A 22770-nucleotide genomic window follows, 5' to 3' on the forward strand; every position below is an offset into this window, starting at 1 on the left:
GGATAAGCAGTATAAAATGTTTTGTATATTTTGGGATCTTGTCGGGTATTTGTGACCTAGATTGGCCACTGTGGAGGATGCTGGGCTCGATGGAACCTTCGTCTTTCCTAGTGGCAAACTTATGTAAAGTAGGGAAAGTGATTAGCAAATATTTAAACATAGTACTGCAGTCTAATTTTTATGAAACTTTTAATGATGCTTATACCACCACCTCCTACAACTGCGGTAAACTATAAATTATAGATAAACTAGCCGTTAAGGCCCGTAAAAACGGGCGAGTATTGCAGCCCTCCTCTCTCCCCTGGCCTCACCCTGTCCACCGATCCTCCTCCCATATCCAGCGACCCTCCTCTTTCCCTTGGCCTCCCCCCTCCCCCCATGTCCAGCAACCCTCCTCTGTGCCCTGCTCTCACCCCAAGTCCAGCAACCATGGCCTCTCCCCCCTGCCCTCCCCCCATGTCCAGCTACCTCATCGCCACTGCTCCCTCCCCCCTCCACGCCGGGCCCCCTGCACTGACCTGACAGCGCCTCTCACCTCCGTGTGAAAGCGCTACAGGCAGCAGCAGATCGCTCTGCTGCCTGTAGTGCTTCCACACGGAGGTGAGAGGCGCTGTCAGGTCAGTGCAGGGGGCCCGATACAGAGGGGGGTGGGAGCGGCGGCGGGGATGGGGGGAGGATGGAGGTTGTTTCACGCGATGTTCCTTTCCAGGCCGGCAGTGACGGCGTCCGACAATTCGACTCCGTTTCCCTCTCTGTTCCGCTCTCTGACGTCATGACGTCTTGACGCGAGGGCGGGACAGAGAGGGAAGTCTGTACTGCGCATTTGCAAGTGAGTACGGTCAATTGCCGTTTATATGTTTGATATACTAGGTATAATTATATGGTTCATTAATGTCTACAACCCCCGAAAGACCCCTTAAAATGCTGACTTAGAGCTGCTTCTCCAATATTAGGGTATCTCATTAAATAATAAGGATGCAAGGCAGAGCCAGGAATATTTCAAATCGAATTTCATATACTCATTCATTCATTAGATTATTTATGTGTTGCCTATCAATTCATTCCTAGGTAAGTTACAAAGTACACATTCATAAAATATTAGAACTTGATAACATAAAACATAGCATATTCTTAATCTTCCAATACTGTATATCTTCAAATAACACCTTTCACATCTGCAGTCCTTTGATAGACAGTGCACACAAACATTGATTTAAAAAAAAAATTCTGGTGTGTTCCATGCCCTGCTGCAAGTTCTGTCTCCACTGAATAGTGGGGCAATGGTATGGTCTACTCCCCCCCCTCCCCCCCAACAAAAAAACTGCTTCTCTCTGTCAGAATATAAACAAATCCAGCAGCCTGAAGTAGTGCAGGGCAGGACTATAATTTTTTTTTTTAGGAAAATGGTCAGAGAAACTATCAAGGAAAACACACACCTAAAGGTCAGTCATTTTTAAGTGATGTAATACAGGACCGGAAGGTATATACCCCAGTGCACTGAAAGAACTCAAACATGAAATTGCTGATCTACTATTAGTGATCTATAACCTGTCATTAAGATCATCCATTATACCTGAAGATTAGAAGGTGGCCAATGTAACACCAATATTTTAAAAAGGTTCCAGGAGTGATCAAGGAAATTACAGACCAGTAAACCTGATATCAGTGCTGGGAAAAATGAAAAAAACTATTATACAGAATAAAATTACCGACCAAGTAGACAAACATGGTTTAATGGGACAGAGTCAACATGGATTCAGCCAAGGTAAATCTTGCCTCGCCAATTTAATTTCTTTGAAGGTGGATAAAGGTGAGCCGGCTGAATTAGTGCAGTGGTCTCCAAGACGTGGCCCTGAAAGTCCATTTTTGCGGTCCCATAACGGAGACAGAAAATTGAATTGGCTCACCTGAAGGATAACAAGAAGAAGCATAAGGAGTGTCAAAGCAAATGCAAGGCGCAGATAAAGAAGGCCAAGAGGGATTATGAAAAAAAGATAGCATTAGAGGCAAAAAAACATAATAAAAATTTTTTTCGGTATATTAAAAGCAGGAAGCCGGCAAAAGAATCAGTTGGGCTGCTGGATGATCGAGGGGTAAAAGGGGCAATCAAGGAAGACAAAGACGTAGCGGAGAGATTGAATGAATTCTTTGCTTCGGTCTTCACCGAGGAAGATTTGGGTGGGATACCGGTGTCAGAAATGGTATTTCAAGCGGACGATTCGGAGAAACTTACTGACTTCACGGTAAACCTGGAGGACGTAATGGGGCAGTTCAGCAAACTGAAGAGTAGCAAATCTCCTGGACCGGATGGTATTCATCCTAGAGTACTGATAGAACTGAAAAATGAGCTTGCGGAGCTACTGTTAATGATATGCAATTTATCCTTAAAATGGAGCATGGTACCGGAAGATTGGAGGGTGGCCAATGTAATGCCAATTTTCAAAAAAGGTTCCAGGGGAGATCCGGGAAATTAAAAACCGGTGAGTCTGATGTCGGTGCCGGGGAAAATGGTAGAGGCTATTATTAAAAACAAAATTACAGAGCACATCCAAGGACATGGATTACTGAGACCAAGTCAGCACGGCTTTTGTGTGGGGAAATCTTGCCTGACCAATTTACTTCAATTCTTTGAAGGAGTAAACAAACATGTGGACAAAGGCGAGCCGGTTGATATTGTGTATCTGGATTTTCAAAAGGCGTTTGACAAGGTACCTCATGAAAGGCTACAGAGGAAATTGGAGGGTCATGGGATAGGAGGAAATGTCCTTTTGTGGATTAAAAACTGGCTGAAGGATAGGAAACAGAGAGTGGGATTAAATGAGCAGTATTCACAATGGAGAAGGGTAGCTAGTGGGGTTCCTCAGGGGTCTGTGCTAGGACCGCTGCTTTTTAATATATTTATAAATGATTTAGAGATAGGAGTAATTAGTGAGGTAATTAAATTTGCTGATGACACAAAGTTATTCAAAGTTGTTAACTCGCGACAGGATTGTGAAAAATTACAGAAGGACCTTACGAGCTGGGAGACTGGGCGGCTAAAGGGCAGATGACGTTTAATGTGAGCAAGTGCAAGATGATGCATGTGGGAAAAAAGAACCCGAATTATAGCTACATCATGCAAGGTTCCACGTTAGGAGTTACGGACCAAGAAAGGGATCTGGGTGTCGTCGTCGATAATACACTGAAACCTTCTGCTCAGTGTGCTGCTGCGGCTAGGAAAGCGAATAGAATGTTGGGTATTATTAGGAAAGGTATGGAAAACAGGTGTGAGGATGTTATAATGCCGTTGTATCGTTCCATAGTGCGACCGCACCTTGAGTATTGTGGAAAAGGTGCAGCGAAGAGCGACTAAAATGATAGCGGGGATGAGACAACTTCCCTATGAAGAAAGACTAAGGAGGCTAGGGCTTTTCAGTTTGGAGAAGAGACGGCTGAGGGGAGACATTATAGAGGCATATAAAATAACGAGTGGAGTGGAACAGGTGGATGTGAAGCATCTGTTCACGCTTTCCAAAAATACTAGGACTAGGGGGCATGCCATGAAACTACAGTGTAGTAAATTTAAAACAAATTGGAGAAAATGTTTCTTCACCCAATGCATAATTAAACTCTGGAATTCGTTGCTGGAGAACGTGGTGAAGGCGGTTAGCTTGGCAGAGTTTAAAAAGGGGTTAGACGGTTTCCTAAAGGACAAGTCCATGAACCGCTACTAAATGGAATTGGGAAAAATCCACAATTCCAGGAATAACATATACAGAATTTTTGTACGTTTGGGAAGCTTGCCAGGTGCCCTTGGCTGCTGTTGTGGACAGGATGCTGGGCTCGATGGACCCTTGGTCTTTTCCCAGTGCGGCATTACTTATGTACTTATGTAAGGATGGAGCACTAGAGCATGGTCACACTGATGCGCATGCATGTTAATATGAGGGGCATGCTACCCAGCAGAGTTTTGCGGAGCCTTTTCTTTATCCACCTTCCGATGGTGCCACATCCGTTAGGTGAGCCAATTAACATTTTCTGCCATAAATAGTTATTAACCGCTTATCAGTTAGAATTAGAAACAACTGGGCCAGAAATGAGATATCTGCTCTTATCATTCCAGTCAGCTAAAGTAAACTAACTGTTCAGGTCATCAACCCCTTCCTATTCCTCAGAGATCCTCTTGTGCATGTTGCCTGATTTCCTGGGTTAAAATCCCATCCTTGTCTCCACCAGCAGCAAAAAGGAGTCAATATTGTGCTTGTTGGAGTTCCTAAGGACATGTAGATGAAGAATGTGGTTTAGAGAATTTGTTGCAGGTTTTGTACTTCATAGGTATCTCAATAATGGTGTCCAAGGTTAGGTGCTAGAATAGTGCTTAGCGTGGATTCCTGTGCCCAACTTTGAGTGCAAGGACTTAAGCCTGCTAAAACCTGGTGTAGATACTGGCACCCAATTCATGGCAGTTCTACATGTAAATCACCCTATTCTATAACACTGTGCCTAAATTTTGGGAATGTTCCTCCCTTGGCCACACCCATTTCAGACAATTTAGGTGTCTAAGTCCTAATTTAGTGCCAATTAATGTCAATAATAGATTAATGGTTCATTAACAAATTAGTTTGTGCGTGGATCTGGGATCCGTGCAAAATTTGGGTGACCTTTATAGAATCTAGGGGTCTATGTCTAGGGCTTCCCAGGTTTACATAATGTAGGTGATGTTCAGGCACTTTATAAAAAGCGATGATACTTACCTGTAGCAGGTATGCTCCGAGGACAGCAGGCTTTATATTCTCACAAGTGGGTGACGCTAATCTATGTCGTCTGGTCCGGCTTTTGCCATAGTAAAAAAGAGAGAGCTTTGTGGAGGGCGAGTTACGCTCCACCGCGAATGCCTTCCCACCCGTTGTGCAAACGAAGTCTCCTCAGTTTAATACATAGTAACATAGTAAATGACGGCAGAAAAAGACCTGCATGGTCCATCCAGTCTGCCCAACAAGATAAACTCATATGTGGTACTTTTTGTGTATACCCTACTTTGATTTGTACCTGTCCTCTTCAGGGCACAGACCATATAAGTCTGCCCAGCACTATCCCCGCCTCCCACCACCGGCTCTGGCACAGACCGTATAAGTCTGTCCAGCACTATCCCCGCCTCCCGCCACCGGCTCTGCCACCCAATCTCGTCTAAGCTCCTTAGGATCCATTCCTTCTGAACAGGATTCCTTTATGTTTATCCCACGTGTGTTTGAATTCTGTTACCGTTTTCATTTCCACCACCTCCCGCGGGAGGGCATTGCAAGCATCCACTACTCTCTCCGTGAAAAAATACTTCCTGACATTTTTCTTGAGTCTGCCTCCCTTCAATCTCATTTCATGTCCTCTCGTTCTACCGCCTTCGCACCTCCAGAAAAGGTTCGTTTGCGGATTAATACTTTTCAAATATTTGAACGTCTGTATCATATCACCCCTGTTTCTCCTTTCTTCCAGAGTATACATGTTCAGGTCATCAAGTCTCTCCTCATATGTCTTGTAACGCAAATCCCTTACCATTCTCGTAGCTTTTCTTTGCACCGCTTCAATTCTTTTGACATCCTTCGCAAGGTATGGCCTCCAAAACTGAACACAATACTCTAGGTGGGGCCTCACCAACGACTTATACAGGGGCATCAACACCTCCTTTCTTCTGCTGGTCACACCTCTCTCTATATAGCCTAACAACCTTCTAGCTACGGCCACTGCCTTGTCACACTGTTTCGTCATAAATATAACCAAGGGGACAACTCCAAGAGGAGATGGGTGGGATGTGAGAACATGAACCCTGCTGTCCTCAGAGAATACCTGCTACAGGTAAGTATCTTCAATTTCTCTGAGGACAAGCAAGTTTCAATCTTCTCACAAGTAGGGAATCCCTAGCATCCAGGCTCACCCAAAACAACAACATTGGTCAACTGGGCCTCACAACAGCGTGAACGTAATACAGATTAACCTGAAACTATATACAATCTGAATAAGAGTGCAGCCTAGAGCAGAATAAAACGGGCCTAGAAGGGTGGAGTTGAACTCTAGACCCCAAACAGATTCTGCAACACTGTCTGCCCGAACCGACTATCGCATTGGGTATCCTGGCAGCCATGGTTCTGACATTATGAGCCATGACATGATCATCCAAGGCCAGTCCAGCGTGGGCATAAGTGAAGGAAATGCAATCTGACAGTCAAACTGAAATGGTGCATTTTCCGATGGTGACCCACATCCTGTTGGGATAAAAAAAAACAAAAACTGGGTGAACTGTCTATGGGGCCTTGTCTACTCCATGTAGTAGGCCAATGCTCTCATGCAATCCAAGGTGTGCAAGCTGCTTTCACCAGAATGGGCATGAGGTTGGGGAAAGAATGTTGGCAAGACAATCGACTGATTCAGACGGAACTCCAACACCACCTTTGGCAGGGTGAGTGCGAAGGACTCTGTATGCTGGAATTGTCTTAAAGGTGTTTTCATTGGAACTATGTTTTAACCTGTGCCAAGTGTTTTAAACCTGTGACTTAATCCAAGCAATCTGGTTACGTAGAATCTGGTGACTCTGGTGTCTGTTTTTAAAGGTGCATTCATTAGAATTGTGGTTTGAATCTACACTGCCAGAGACTTAATTCAATCAATTTGGTTACATAGCATCTGGTGACTCATAGACTGGAGGAAGGGCAATTGTATACTGCTGTGTGGTAAAAGACAAAAACATAACTTGGGATTACCTTGAGAGGTGTCTGAGCTAAATTGGGCATTTTCAGACTTGGTCTGATTGTAAATTGAGGCTACTTGGGTCCTATTCCCACCCACCCCTAGGTGAATTCTCTTTATATAGGGCAATCAAGGGACAAGTTTCTTCATTACACTTAATTGGTCAATTCTACTTCTTGTTATTCCCTATCACAGTTCACCTTTTCACACTTGTGAATCACATCAATATGACCTTCATTCATGATATGCTTTAATCCTAAGGCAAACTATCTGGAACCTTAGAGCTTGTCCTATCTGCCTCCAAATATCAGCTTTGAAAGATGAGATCAACAAACTTAAGAAGGAATTAGCTACAATTAAAGAAGCACCCAGGATTACTCATTTCCCAGCCAATTTACCACCACCACTACCTCAGAGAATGAAACAACAGAGGAATAGATAGGGGTCACAGTAGGCTCTGGTAGACTAAGTACATAAGTACATAAGTAATGCCATACTGGGAAAAGACCAAGGGTCCATCGAGCCCAGCATCTTGTCCACGAAAGCGGCCAATCCAGGCCAAGGGCACCTGGCAAGCTTCCCAAACGTACAAACATTCTATACATGTTATTCCTGGGATTTTGGATTTTTCCAAGTCCGTTTAGTAGCGGTTTATGGACTTGTCCTTTAGGAAACCGTCCAACCCCTTTTTAAACTCTGCTAAGCTAACCGCCTTCACCACATTTTCCGGCAATGAATTCCAGAGTGTAATTACACGTTGGGTGAAGAAACATTTTCTCCGATTTGTTTTAAATTTACTACACTGTAGTTTAATCGCATGCCCCCTAGTCCTAGTATTTTTGGAAAGCGTGAACAGACGCTTCACATCCACCTGTTCCACTCCACTCATTATTTTATATACCTCTATCATGTCTCCCCTCAGCCGTCTCTTCTCCAAGCTGAATAGCCCTAGCCTCCTTAGTCTTTCTTCATAGGGAAGTTGTCTCATCCCCGCTATCATTTTAGTCGCCCTTCGCTGCACCTTTTCCAATTCTACTATATCTTTCTTGAGATGCGGCGACCAGAATTGAACACAATACTCAAGGTGCGGTCGCACCATGGAGCGATACAACGGCATTATAACATCCTCACACCTGTTTTCCATACCTTTCCTAATAATACCCAACATTCTATTCGCTTTCCTAGCCGCAGCAGCACACTGAGCAGAAGGTTTCAGTGTGTTATCGACGAAGACACCCAGATCCCTTTCTTGGTCCGTAACTCCTAACGTGGAACCTTGCATGACGTAGCTATAATTCGGGTTCTTTTTTCCCACATGCATCACCTTGCACTTGCTCACATTAAACGTCATCTGCCATTTAGCCGCCCAGTCTCCCAGTCTCGTAAGGTCCTCTTGTAATTTTTCACAATCCTGTCGCGAGTTAACGACTTTGAATAACTTTGAATAACTGTGACAGAAACACTCACATTTCCAAGCTTTGCCCTGCCAAATTCATTTGCAGCGTTACATCATTATGATGCTGAAAAAAAAAGAAGTACTGTTGTGGAACCAGAGGCAATGAATGTAGCACAAACCAAGAAACATCCCACAAATAATGACAGATTGGTGAAAATCATAAAATTCTTACTGATCGAAGACTCCATTATCAGAGGCATTAACTTAGGAACATAGTTCAGGGGTTCCAACGTAGTGAAATGTCTTCCAGGATCTTCAGCTACAATTTGTACAGACCAAATACTGAAAGTGATCCGAGAGGAGAGCAAGGCTTCAAACGATGATGTTGTAATTCACCTGCAGGCAGATGATCAAAAGCCCCGCGCGGTTCAAAACAGTGCTCTAAAATAGCGCTGGAACAGCGCGGGGTGCTATTAGACCTATGATCAGAGATAATGCATGCAAATTTAAGCAGCGCAATTATCTCTGATTATGGAGTAGAAGTGCGGGAGAATTGTGCCTGAGCATGCGCTCAGCACAATCCTCCCGCACTTGTTTGACAGGTCTGGGCTGGAGACCAATGTAAAGGACGTCCATCTTTAAATCGGAAGATGGATGTCCTCAACTGCCCTGTTGCAGGGATGGCCAAATTTCAAGGGGGTGTCGGAGGTATAGTGACGAGGCAGTTGAGGACATCCAAAATTTGGACGTTTCGGCAAAAGGGCAATTAAGGACGTCCAAAATTGGATGTTTCTATGAGAAAGACATCTTTCTCATAGAAACATCCAATTTTAGAAGTCCTTAACTGCCCTTTTGCTGAAACGTCCAAAATTTGGACGTCCTCAACTGCTCCGTCACAGAAACGTCCAAATTTTGGATGTCCTCAACTGCCCTCGTTGGCAGGTTTGCTGTAGGGGGGAATGGGCTGGACAGGGCTCACCATTCCTCCCCAATGATCTGTAAACCCTAATGCCAGATCGGAGCTGGCATAGGGTTTGTCACGGCCAGCAACCCAATGTTAGGTGCGCTGGACGCTGATCATTGGGGATGAATGCGTTAAGCGCTGATTAGCATGCATTTGCAGGCTACTTGCACTAAGAGGCCTGTTTTAGCATGCATTTGCATGCTACTTGCGCTACAACCCTCGAGCGCATTTTTCACATGCGCGAGGGCTCTGATCATGGGTGGTAGCAAATGCCGGCGCTAGTATGGCGCTAACAGCCTCTAGCACCGGCTGTTTGCTTTTGATCATCTGCCTGCTGGTGACAAATGACCTGCCAACAATAGCAAGTTTAAAGCACAGAGAGTGTTCGAGAAGCTTGGGGAGGGCTTAAAATCTTGGTTTGGACTGTGGCTTTTTCTGAAGTAATTCCTATATGGGGGAAAGGAGAGGAAAGACTACGCAAAACAGTTGAATTTCAATAAGTGCTTGAGTATTGGTGTAAAGAAGAAGGTTTAGATACATAGGAGCATGGGATAATATGTAGAAAAATAACAGCTGTACTGTAATGATGGGCTACATCTTTCAGTGATGGGGAAAAAGTATCCTTGGGGAGAAATTCAGACAGTATGTTTCTAGGCATTTAAAACTAGAGGGTGGGGTGACAAAAGGAAACAAGGGAATTCAGAAAGTCACCCCCAAATAAACACGATGGCAGAGGGAAAGGGCATGTAAAATATTTTACAAAACAACCTAAACTCACTAAGCACATGGAAAGCAATGAGCACAAATGCTTGTATAAATAAAAAGTTTAGGAAGGATAGAGAGGGCCGAAGAGGTGGAGGAGTGGCGCTGTATATGAGAGACAATTTTAGAGCAGCTGAAATGCAGGAACCTGGGGAAAGGAAGAAGCTTTATGGATCATCCTGGAAAGAGAAGACGGAACCTGTATCCACACGGGGGTTATCTACAGACCTCCTGCACAAATGGAGAAGTTAGACGAGGATCTGATAGAAGATATTCAAAAGATTGGTATGAAAGGGGAGGTACTATTGCTGGGAGATTTCAATTTGTCTGACGTGGATTGGAACGTAAAAAGTAGGGAGATTGTGGATGCCTGTCAAAGTGCCTTGCTCAGACAAATGGTGACAGAACCCACGAGAGAAGGGTCGATGCTGGATCTAGTGCTCACGAATGGAGGAAGTGTTTCCAATATCCGGGTGGGTGCCCACCTATGATAGTGATCACTACACTATATGGTTAGATATAAGAGTGAAGGTGTAGTGCGGATGCACAAAACTCAAAGTACTGGATTTCAGATAAACTGATTTTGATAAAATGGGGGAATACCTGAAGAAGGATTTGTTTGTGTGGGAAAGCGTAGGAGATATGGAAAATCAGTGGACCAAACTAAAGTCTGCTATAAATATGGCGACTAATCTTTATGCGAGGAAAGCAAACAAAAACAAGAGAAGCAGGAAGCCTATATGGTTCTCCAAACAAGTAGCTGAAAAAATAAGAGCAAAAGGGAAATACAAAAGAATGCAACGAGAGGATCACGGAAAAGATTATCGGATTAAACTCAAAGAAGCAAAGAGGGAAATATGGCTAGCGAAAGCACAAGCGGAAGAAAAAATGACCAAATATGTAAAGAGAGGTGACAAGACCTTGTTCAGGTATAATGGAGAAACAATAGGAATGGAATTGCGAGACTGAAAGATAATGAGAATGGCTATGTGGAGAGTGATGAAGATAAAGCAAACGTGCTAACAATTATTTATCTTCGGTGTTCACGGAGGAAAATCCTGGAGAAGGACCGTGGTTGGCTGCTGAAGGAACATCAGGAAATGGAGTGGATACTGCGCCGTTTACAGAAGAAAGAGTTTATAAACAGCTGGAGAAGTTCAAGGTGGACAAAGCTATGTGGCCGGATGAGATACATCCTGGGATACTGAGGGAGCTCTTAAAGATTTATTTAATAGACCTTTAGAAACGGGAGATTTACGTGAGATTGGAGACGAGCGGATGTGGTCCCTCTACACAAAAGTGGAGACAGGGAAGAAGTGGGAAACTACAGACCGGTAAGTCTCACTTCGGTGGTAGGAAAAATATTAGTCGTTGCTGAAAGAAAGGATAGTTAACTCTCTAGAAGTCAATGGGTTACAGGACCGGAGGCAACATGGCTTTACCAAAGGAAAATCCTGCCAAACAAATCTTATTGACTTCTTTGACAGGGTGACCAAAGAACTGGATGAAGGACGTGCGCTAGATGTAATCTGCTTGGATTTCAGCAAAGCCTTTGATATGGTCCCCCACAGAAGACTCGTGAATAAGCTGAAAGGGTTGAACTTAGGACCGAAAGTGGTGAACTGGATAGGAAACTGGTTGACCGACAGGTGGCAGAAAGTGGTGGCAAATGGAATCCGCTCGGAGGAAAGGAAGGTGAGCAGTGGAGTTCCTCAGGGGTCGGTGCTGGGCCCTATTCTGTTTAATATATTTGTGGGAGATATTACTGAAGGTTGGAAGGAAAGGTTTGCCTTTTTGTGGATGACATGAAAATAGCCAAAAGAGTAGATACCCTGGAGGGAGTAGAAACAATGAGAAGGGATCTCCAAATGTTAGAAGAATGGTCGAGAGTCTGGCAGTTAAAATGTAATAAATTACACTCAAGCTATATCAAACTGTATCCCAAATTGAAATTCCTAGCCCAGGCTCACACTACCTGTCTACTTCTATTGTGGACTCAATGTTTTTCAATGTGGAGAAAAAAAAGCCTCAGAATCGCCACCCAGCCAGTCCCCCTCAGCGGACTATAAGGCATGAGCTCGGCGTGCCATCATGTAGCTTTAAAAAAAAACTCCACATATGTAATCAGTCACCAGTTCTCTTAAATGTGCTGTTCTATAATATTATGTGTCCACTACATCGTCTAACAATATACTGTATCTTCTGTAGTAAGCCTGAGAAGGAAACGGAGCGTGATGACAGTGGATGCATTTCTGTGATAAATGACTTTGGAAATTACCCCTGACGCAGCATTCGCGAAACGGGGGCTCCCTGTTGGGTTATGAACTGAGAAGCGCCATCGGGAGAAGGACACTTGAGCGTGAACACAGAGCTAAGTGGCTTTTGGGGCGGCTTCTTTTTGCAAGACTTACTAGATGTGCATTCAATAGACTATATGCGTATTTGGATTGCTTTAAAGTTTGCACCAAGAAGATACAGTATATTGTTAGACGGTGTAGTCCACAATAGAAGCAGACAGGTAGTGTGAGCCTGGGCTAGGAATTTCAATTTGGGATACAGTTAACATTTAATGCCTAGAAATGTAGAGTGATGCACTTGGGGTGCAGAACCCCAAAAAAGAGATACCGGATAGGAGAGGAGAGATTAGTAAACTCGACTCAGGAGAGACACCTTGGGGTGTTGGTGTCTGAGGATCTAAAGTTGAAGCGACAAGGCGACAGCCATGGCCAGAAGGGTGCTAGGCTGCATAGAGAGGGTTAAAACCAGCAGAAGAAAGGAGATGTTGATGCCACTCTACAAGTCGTTGGTGAGGCCCCACTTGGAGTACTGTGTTCAGTTTTGGAGGCCGTATCTTGCTAAAGATGTAAAAAGACTGGAAGCAATGCAAAGAAAAGCTACAAAAATGGTATGGGATTTGCGTTGCAAACTGTATGAAGAGAGACTTTCTGACCTGAACATGTATACCTTGGAGGAAAGGAGAAACTGGCATGACATGATACAGATGTTCAAATATTTGAAAATCCTCAAACAAATCTTTTTTGGAGATGGGAAGGCGGTAGAACTGGAGGACATGAATTCAGGTTGAAAGGGGGCAGACTCAGGAGTATTGTCAGAAAGTATTTTTTCACAGAGAGGATGGTGGATATGTGGAATGCCCTCCCGCGGGAGGTGGTGGAAATGAAAATGATAATAGAATTCAAACATGCGGGGGATAAACACAAAGGAATCCTGTTTAGAAGGAATGGATCCATAGAATCTTAGCAGAGATTAGGTGCTGGGCAGACGTCTACGGTCTACGCCCTCATCGTAACTGAATAGATATGGATGGGCAGGAGTGTAAATTTTAAGGAGTTTCGACGTTAGCTTCAGAACTTAGTACAAGAACAGTGCTGAGCAGACTTCTACGGTCTGTGCCCTGAGAATGGCCAGGTCAAATGATGAAACTTAGCATAAGGTGTATCCACTACTAAGGCCTGAAGTTCACTGACCTTATGAAATGAAGTAACAGCCATCAAGAAAACAACCTTATAGATCTAGTACTTCAGGTGGCAGCAATTCAGTGGCTCAAAAGGAGCTTTCATCAGCTGGGTGACAACAACGTTGACAGGGGGCTTTGACAAAAGCAAACCTCTCATTAAGTGAAAACTACAGGCTGTCCGGAGATGGTCTTACCTTCTACACATTGATGATAAGCACTAACTGCTCTAAGGTGAATCCTTATGGAGTTGGGCTTGAGACCAGACTCTGATAAGTGTAGAAGGTATTCAAGTAGGGTAAGTAAGGAGATCTAAGGCCTTGGTCTCACACCAGATGGCAAACCTCCGCCATTTAGAAGAGTAACACCGCTTAGTGGAATATTTCTTGGATGCCAGCAAGACTTGGGAGACACACTCCGAAAGATCTAAGGAAGCAAATTCTAGGTTCTCAACATCCAAGCTGAAGGTTGGGATGTATAAGTGACCCAGTCATCCTGCATGATGAGGGTTGGAAAACACTCTAATCTCCACAGTTCTTCGGAGGATAATTCCAGAAGAAGAGGGAACCATATCTGCCATTGCCAGAATACCACAATCAGAATCATGGTTCCATGATCTTGCTTGAGTTTCAACAAAGTCTTTCCCACTAGAGGTATCGGAGATAAGCATACAGAAGACCTGTCCCCCTATCAAAGAGGAAGGCATCTGATGCTAGTCTGCCTGAAGTCTGGAACAGAACTGAGGAACCTTGTGGTTGATCTGAGTGGCAAAAAGATCTACTGAGGGGATGCCCCAGCTCGGAAGATCTTGCGGGCTATGTCCATATTGAGAGATCACTCATGTGGTTGCATTATCCTGCTCAGTCTGTCAGCCATAGTACTGTTTCTGCCCACCAGATAAGTGGCTCAAGAAACATGCCATGTTGGTGAGCCCAATGCCACATCCGGACAGCCTACTGACACAAAGGGCATGATCTGGTGCCCCCTCCTTCTTGTTGGTGTAATACATTGCAACCTGATTGTCTGTTTGGATTAGATCAATTTGGTGAGATAGCTGATCTCTGAAAGTGTTTAGAGAGTTCCAGATCGCTGATCTGAAGATTCGTTTCCTGAAAGGACCAAGCTCCTTGAGTGTGAAGCCCATCTACATGAACTCCCATTCACAGGAGAGATGCATCCGTCGTCAGTATTTTTCGTGGTTGAGGAATTTGGAATGGAAGTCCCAGAGTCAAACTGGATCGAATTGTCCACCTCCGAAGAGAGGGTAGAAGCTCTGGGGACACTTGAATGACATCTTCTAGACTCCCCGTGGCTTGATACCACTGAGAAACCAGGGTCCACTGAGCTGATCTCATGTGAAGACGTGTCATGGGTGTAATGTACACTGTGGAAGCAATGTAGCCCAGCAATCTCAAAATCTGCCGAGCTGCGACATGCAGAGGCATGAACCTTGGACGACAGCGAGACAAGATTGTCTGCTCTCATTTCTGGGAGGTAGGCTCGAACCCTCTGTATGTCAAGCAGGGCTCCTATGAACTCCAATCGCTGGACAGGGTGGAGATGCGACTTGGGGTAGTTTAAAATGAACTCTAGGAGCTCTAGCACCTGAATAGTCATTTGCATGGACTCCTGAGCACTGTTCTCTGAGGTGCTCATCACCAGCCAATCGTTGAGATATGGAAACACATGGACTCCTAGTCTGCGTAGTGATGCTGCAACTACTGCTAGACATTTGGTGAAGACCATGAGAGATGACTCAAGGCCATAAAGGCAACACACTGTACTGGTAATGATGTGTAACCAGCCGAAATCGAAAGTACTTCTGGTGGGCTGAAAGTATCAGGAAGTGAGTATATGTGTCAAGTCCAGAGAGCATAGCCAATCATTTTTCTAAATCACTGGGAGAAGGGTGTCCAGGGAAGAAATCCTGAACTTTTCTCGAACTAGAAATTTGTTCAGGGCCCTTAGGTCTAGGATGAAACGCATCCCCCGTTTTCTTTTGCACAAGGAAGTACCTGGAATAGAATCCCTGCCCTTCTTCCCCTGGTGGAACAGGTTTGACCCAGGGGTGTAGCCAGACTTCAGCGGGAGGGGGGTCCAGAGCCCGAGGTGAGGGGGGCACATTTTAGCCCCCCTCCGTCATTGCTGATTTTGCCCTCCCCCCGCCACCGACCATCTCGACCCCCACTCCAGCCGACAACCCGCTGTCGCCTACCTTTGCTGGCGGGGGCCCCAACCCCCGCTAGCCGAGGCCCTCTTCTTCTCGCAAAAGGCTTCCTTCTGTTTCTGACGTCTTTTTGCGAGAAGAAGAGGACCTCGGCTGGCGGGGATTGGGGTCCCCTGCCAGCAAAGGCAGGCGACGGCGGGTTTGGCGGTGGGAGGGGGTTGGGCGGGTCGGTGGCAGCGGGGTCCCGGGCCAAATCTACGGGTGCCCAGGCCCCCCTGGCGCCATGTAGCTACGCCACTGGTTTGACCACATAGGCCTTCAGAAGGGCGGAGAGTTCCTCTGCAAGTATCTGCCTATGCTGACAGCTGAATGAATGAGCTCTCGGTAAGCAATTTGGAGGTTTGAGATGCCAATTGAGGGTGTATCTGAGATGGACTATTTGAAGAACCCACCGGTTGGAGGTTATTAGAGGCCACCTTTGGTGAACACATTTTAGCGTTCCGCTGACCAGCAAGTCATCTGGAACGGACAATCTTACTGCAGCTATGCTCTGTTGGAGCCAGTCAAAAGCTCGTTCCTTGCTATGACTAGGGAGCAACAGAGGCCTTTGGCACATGCTGACGTGAACTAGCGCAGCGGGGCTGAGTCTGAGTAGGCTGACAAGCTGAATGGTTGTACCTATGCCTAGAATAGTAGTACGGACCGCTCATTGGCTTGCCGAAAACCCTCCTAGATGATGAGGTGGATGCAGAAGGCGCCTGATGGGAGAGAGAAGACATTGTATCAGTATGCTTCTTGATTTTGTCAGCGAACTCCTCATCCTTCTCTCCAAAAAGGTTATCCCCCGGCAAGGGGCATCCACCAACCGCTGCTGAACAGGATTTCCAAGTCAGAAACATGCAGCCATTAGAGTCTGTGTATTGCTATACCTTGAGCAGAGATCCTGGATGCCACATCAAAAGTGTCATAAGTGGCCCTGGCCAAGAACTTTCAACACGCCTTCTGCTGCATGACCAACTGGTGAAAAGGAGCTGCTTGACCAACTGAGGGAGAGCATCCACCAAGTCGGACAGCTGTTGCACCGAGTTTTGCAAGTAGACATTCATGAAGAGCATTGAAGCCTTCCTCCTAAAAGAATCCAAGGTTCTAGCTTCTATGCCTGGAGGTGCTGAGGCATAGTCCTTAGTACTTCTGTCCCTTTTGAGAGTGGACTCCACCACCATGGAATTGTGAGGTAACTGAGGCCTAACAAAACCAGGCCAAATATATTCCGTGTATTAAAAAAGGAGGACGAAAGACCAAACGACAGCCGGCGTGGTTAAAAAGTGAGGTCAAGGAAGCTATTAGAGCTAAAAGAAAATCCTTCAGAAAATGGAAGCAGGAACAGACTGAAAATAATAAGAAACAGCATAAGGAATGTCAAGTCAAATGCAAAGCGCTGATAAGGAAGGCTAAGAGGGACTTCGAAAAAAAGATTGCGTAGGAGGCAAAAACACATTGTAAAAATTTCTTTAGGTATATTAAAAGCAGAAAGCCGTCAAAAGAATCGGTTGGACCGCTAGATGACCAAAGAGTAAAAGGGGGAAATCAGGCAAGACAAAGCCGTAGCAGAGAGATTAATTGAATTCTTTGCTTTGGTCTTCACCGAGGAAGATTTGGGTGGGATACCGGTGACAGAAATGGTATTCGGTGCTGACAAGTCGGAGAAACTTAATTCTCTGTAAACCTGGAGGATGTAATGGGCCAGTTCTACAAACTGAGGACTAGCAAATCTCCTGGACCAGATGGTATTCATCCCAGAGTACTCATAGAACTGAAAAATGAGCTTGCGGAGCTATTGTTAGTAATATGTAATTTATCCTTAAAATCAAGCGTGGTACTGGAAGATTGGAGGGTGGCCAATGTAACGCAGATTTTTTAAAAAGGTTCCAGAGGAGATCCGGGAAATTATAGACCGGTGAGTCTGACGTCGGTGCCGGGCAAAATGGTAAAGACTATTATTAAGAACAAAATTACAGAGCATATTCAAAAGCATGGATTAATGAGACAAAGTCAACATGGATTTAGTGAAGGGAGATCTTGCCTCATCAATCTACTACATTTCTTTGAAGGGGTGAACAAACATGTGGATAAAGGTGAGCCGGTTGATATTGTGTATCTGGATTTTCAGAAGGCGTTTGACAAAGTACCTCATGAAAGACTCCAGAGGAAACTGGAGAGTCATGGGATAGGAGGTAGTGTCTTATTGTGGATTAAAAACTAGTTAAAAGATAGAAAACAGAGAGTAGATTTAAATGGTCAGTATTCTCAATGGATACGGGTAGTTAGTGGGGTTCCCCAGGGGTCTGTGCTGGGAGACTGGGCATCCAAAATGGCAGATTACTTTTAATGTGAGCAAGTGCAAAGTGATGCATGTGGAAAAGAGGAACCCGAATTATAGCTACGTCATGCAAGGTTCCACGTTAGGAGTCACAGACCATGAAAGGGATCTAGGTGTCGTCGTTGATGATACGTTGAAACCTTCTGCTCAGTGTGCTGCTGTGGCTAAGAAAGCAAATAGAATGTTAGGTATTATTAGGAAAGGAATGGAAAACAAAATGAGGATGTTATAATGCCCTTGTATCGCTCCATGGTGCAATCGCATCTCGAATATTGTGTTCAATTCTGGTCGTCGCATCTAAAAAAAAGGTGGAATTAGAAAAGGTGCAGAGAAGGGCGACGAAAATGATAAAGGGGATGGGATGACTTCTCTATGAGGAAAGGATAAAGCGGCTAGGGCTCTTCAGCTTGGAGAAAAGGCGGCTGAGGGGAAACATGATAGAGGTCTATAAAATACTGAATGAAGTTGAACGGGTAGATGTGAAGCGTCTGTTCACGCTTTCCAAAAATACTAGGACTAGGGGGCATGCGATGAAGCTACAATGTAGTAAATTTAAAACGAATCTGAGAAAATTTTTCTTCACTCAACGTGAATGGAATTCGTTGCCAGAGAATGTGGTAAAGGCGGTTAGCTTAGTGGATTTTTAAAAAGGTTTGGACGGCTTCCTAAAGGAAAAGTCCATAGACCATTATTAAATGGACTTGGGGAAAATCCACTATTTCTGGGATAAGCAGTATAAAATGTTTTGTACTTTTTTGGGATCTTGTCATGTATTTGTGACCTGAATTGGCCACTGTTGGAAACAGGATGCTTGGCTTTATGGACCTTTGGTCTTTCCCAGTATGGCAATACTTATGTACTTATATATTGTGGATCCGATACTGGGTGTTAATCTTCAGGAACTGACAGAGGGGACTCCTGCTTCCTGATAAGGACTTCCTTGAGTACCTCATGGAGAGGTGCAGTCACAGCCTCCTTAGGAAATGTGTAGTCTATGACCTTGAGCATCTTAGCCCTAGGCTCATCCTCCACTTCCAAAGGAAATGGAATGGCATCAGCCATTTCCCTAACGAAAGATGGAAATTAAAGTCTCTCCAGCGGAGACCGTCTCCTTTCAGGTGGAGGGGAGGGTTCAGAGGGGATCACATAAGACTCATCTGAGGAGGTGGCTGGGATCTTCCTCTGAATTCCCCCGGGAAAAGCTAGAGTTGAGCCATAGGTTGCAGAGTTTGCTAGGGTCGATGCGGGAGCAAGATCTCGGCTGCTTGGACACAAGCACATCGGTACCTCCTGTATGGAGGGAGAGCGATCCTCCCAGTGTTGACACTTCTCAGTTACCAAATCTTTCGATGCCCCGGAACTCCCGGCACCATGTGTTGAGGATGAACGATGATGATACTTCTTGGCCTTTGCCTGAAGCGTGTCACCAAGGCTCCTCGGTGCCAATGAGGTCGAATCCTCACGTCACCTCGGGGTCGGGTCTGATGATGGACGGTCCAGGGGGCCCTGCACAGCAGGAGGCCTCGAGACAGGTGGAGACCCACTTGACACCTCACTACTCCCAGTGTCTAAGGGTCTCGAAGCAGCCATGCTTACCAACGCTCCTGATGCTGATGCGATGCTCAACATCGATGCCAACGCCTCCAACCTCGATGCCGAGGAACCGGACTTGGCTCCAAAAATTCTCTCTCATTGAGCCTCTTGGGAAACCTGGGTCCTCTTTTTGATGTGAAGACAGAGAACACAGTTAGCAGGGCTATGGTCGGACCCAAGACACTGCAGACACCAAGAATGGGTGTATTTTCTTGAGATAGTCCTATTGCACCAGGTACAGCGCTTGAAGCAACTGGGAGTCTTCGTGGATATGGACGGGAAAACCTTGTCAGCTAAATTAAACAATTCGATGGTGCCTAAAAATAGCAAGGCACGTAAAAAAAGAAAGGGAAAAACCCGACCGAAGTCAGGGTCTAAAAACGGCCCGATGACAGAAAAGAAGAAAACGTAAACCCGGGCAAAATAAAACTAAGGAAAACAAAGGACGGGTTTGAAAAAGGTCCAAATAAAGGAGCCACAAGAAAAATGAGAAAAAATAGCCGAAAGATACTTAAAAGCTCTCAAGTGAGGAGAGGACAAAAAAGTGCACATTCTCCTCACGCTGAAAAAAGAGAACTGAGGAGACTGCGTTCGTGCGCATGAGTGGTGCGTGGCTCACGTTCCACAAAGCTCGCTATTTTTTACTATGGCAAGAGCCTGACCGTGCGATGCAGATCGGCATCACCCACTTGCGAGAAGATTGAAGCCTGCTTGTCCTCGGAGAATATGCTGGTACATTACTCAGATTTGCACCTGCCTCAAAGCCGGTTTGTACTATTAGAGATAGCCCTGGGAGCCTACCATGTAAGACTAGATTCTATATACGGCACCTGAAAAATTGGTGCCAAAAATATTTTCACCTAGGCATATTCTGTAAATCACACCTAGATTTAGGCGTAGTTTATAGAGTCTGCCTAGCCGGTTTATAGAATATGCCTGGCGGCCATGTCTGCACCTAGCTCTAAGCACATCCATTTACGCCAAATAAAGCTTGGTGTAAATACTGGCGCCTAAGTTAGGCGTGGAGTAGGTGTATTCTATAACTATGTGCATAGATTTGCGGAATGCCAACAGTCTGCCCATTCCAAGCCCATGGCCATGCCCCCTTTTTGGCAGCACACATTAGAATTTAGATGTATCACTTTACAGAATATGTCTAGCAAGTTGTGCACTTAAATTCTAATTAATGCCAATTAGTGTCAATCATTGCTTGTTAAGTGGCAATTACAAGTGCTGATTAGCTTAAGTAATTAAATTGCATGTGCAAATCCAGAATATGACCAGATTTGCACATGCAATATAGAATCTGGTGAATAATGGCTAAATAAAGACACACAGATGCCTATGTTACCTTTATAAAACAGGTCTGTTATTGGAATTCCTTACAGGTGCCCTGTTAACAAATTAACTACCTATATCCTAGAGTCTTGGCGACTTACCTCTGCCAGGCAATGTCTGGTACCCACTCTCAGGACCTACAAAAGCAGCCGTCTGGTTCAGGTCATCTGCTATGTTTCCCAGCTCAGGTTCACTCATATAGCTGCGAAGTTCTACCTGTTAGTACAAACTTTTCTTCATGAACCGAGATCAAAAGTAAAACTATACAATACTGTGTATTCTGCATTTCTGCTTGGTGTATGTTACTACCCTATAGCACCAATTCAGCAATAAGTCCCACTTCTTGTAAATCAGTAGATAATAAGAGGAACAAGGAACTGGTGGAGATTATGGAGACTTTCTGAGGTGAGACAAGGGCCTAAATGTGTAAACCCTTGAGGAAAGAGAAGAAGGGAGATATGCAAAATGGTCAGATACCTCTTAGACTCTCTTCTGATGGAAGTTAGGCATGAATCATATAACGTCTATTTTCATAAGTTATTGAAAATTTGTTTGTTTCAGAAATATGTAATATCTTCTTAATGACACTGTGGTGATTTTATCTTAATTACACTATATTTATTTTGTTTCACATATTTGATTCATACACTTTTTAAGTGGTTGTAAACCATCTTGAGCTTCTGAGTAGTGACAGGATATAAAAGTTATGAATTAGTATTAGTATATTACACAAGAAATAAGCATTTTCAGTAGAAAAGGATCACGATAGAAGGCTGAATTTGGAGTAACATATTTTTTTTGCTAAATAGAAGTTCTGAGAGAAGAGGACATCTCTGTGGGTCAGTGACATTATTTTATTCTGAGCTTGGTAACTTAAAGATTAGGGTTTAAAGAGGAATTGTAGGATATTGATAAACACAGTTAGAATTTTAAAATTAAAAAAAGCAAGCAAACTTTATTAGCTAGTCTCCATACCCTTTCCCCCATAGTTTTAAAACTTGAAGTTTCTGCCACAGCTTAAAGATTAGGGTTTAAAAGAGGAATTGTAGGATATTGATACTCACAGAATTTTAATTTTAAAATTAAAAAAAGCAAGGAAACCTTATTAGCTAGTCTCCATACCCTTTTCTCCATAGTTTTAAAACTTGAAGTTTCTGCCACAGCATAAAGTAGTTCAGCAGCAAGAGGGGTGCTATCCAGTCTTTAGCACTGTGTCACATGTATGATTATCTCCCCATTTGGTGAGATGTCATATGTGTGTGCTTGATGCAAAGAGCTCCTAGCTCTCAGAGAACGAGTCCATTCTCTTGAGGCTTTAGTAGCAGTAGTTTGAAATGTCTATATGCGAATTCCAGAAGCCTAAGAAATAAGTTGGGAGAGTTAGAATATATTGCACTAAATGAAAAATTAAATATAATAGGCATCTCTGAGACCTGGTAGAAGGAGGATAATCAGTGGGACACCATCATACCGGGGTACAAATTAAATCGTAGTGATAGGGTTCATCGAATTGGTGGAGAGGTAGTATTGTATATAAAAGAGGGCCTTGAATCAAATAGACTGAAAATTTTGCAGGAAAACACATCTTGGAATCCCTATGGATTGAAATTTCATGTGTAAAGGGGAGAAGGATAGTGATAAGCGTGTACTACCATCCGCCTGGCCAGGATGAACAGGCAGATGTAGAAAGGTTATCTGAAATTAGGGAGGCAAACAAACTGGGCAACACAATAATAATGGGTGATTTCAATTACCGAACCAACTTGGAATATGTAGAATATAACTCACACCAATTGCAAAACTTTCTACAATTACAGAAGTGTTGAAAGGTGATTCTGGACCCGCTCATATGAAAAAAATGTGGAGAAAAAAGACCTCAGTATGACCGGCAACACCTCCCTTCAAAGGATTCACCTTTTCAATTACCCCAATATTGACTGGGTAAATATAACATCAGGGCATGTTAGGGAGGTAAAAT

The 22770-nt window shown here is 44.3% G+C and overlaps 1 protein-coding gene across 1 annotated transcript in view; it reads right to left on the reverse strand.

Annotated features, from left to right (window-relative positions):
* Positions 1–22770, reverse strand: part of PLEKHA7 (pleckstrin homology domain containing A7) — a 927681-nt gene that overhangs the window by 80188 nt on the left and 824723 nt on the right. Inside the window, 1 exon segment of the mRNA XM_030201054.1 lies at positions 20894–21008. Within this exon segment, the coding sequence (XP_030056914.1) occupies positions 20894–21008 (115 nt within the window).

Source organism: Microcaecilia unicolor, chromosome 4, assembly GCF_901765095.1.
Source record: "Microcaecilia unicolor chromosome 4, aMicUni1.1, whole genome shotgun sequence".
Classification (NCBI taxonomy): domain Eukaryota; kingdom Metazoa; phylum Chordata; class Amphibia; order Gymnophiona; family Siphonopidae; genus Microcaecilia; species Microcaecilia unicolor.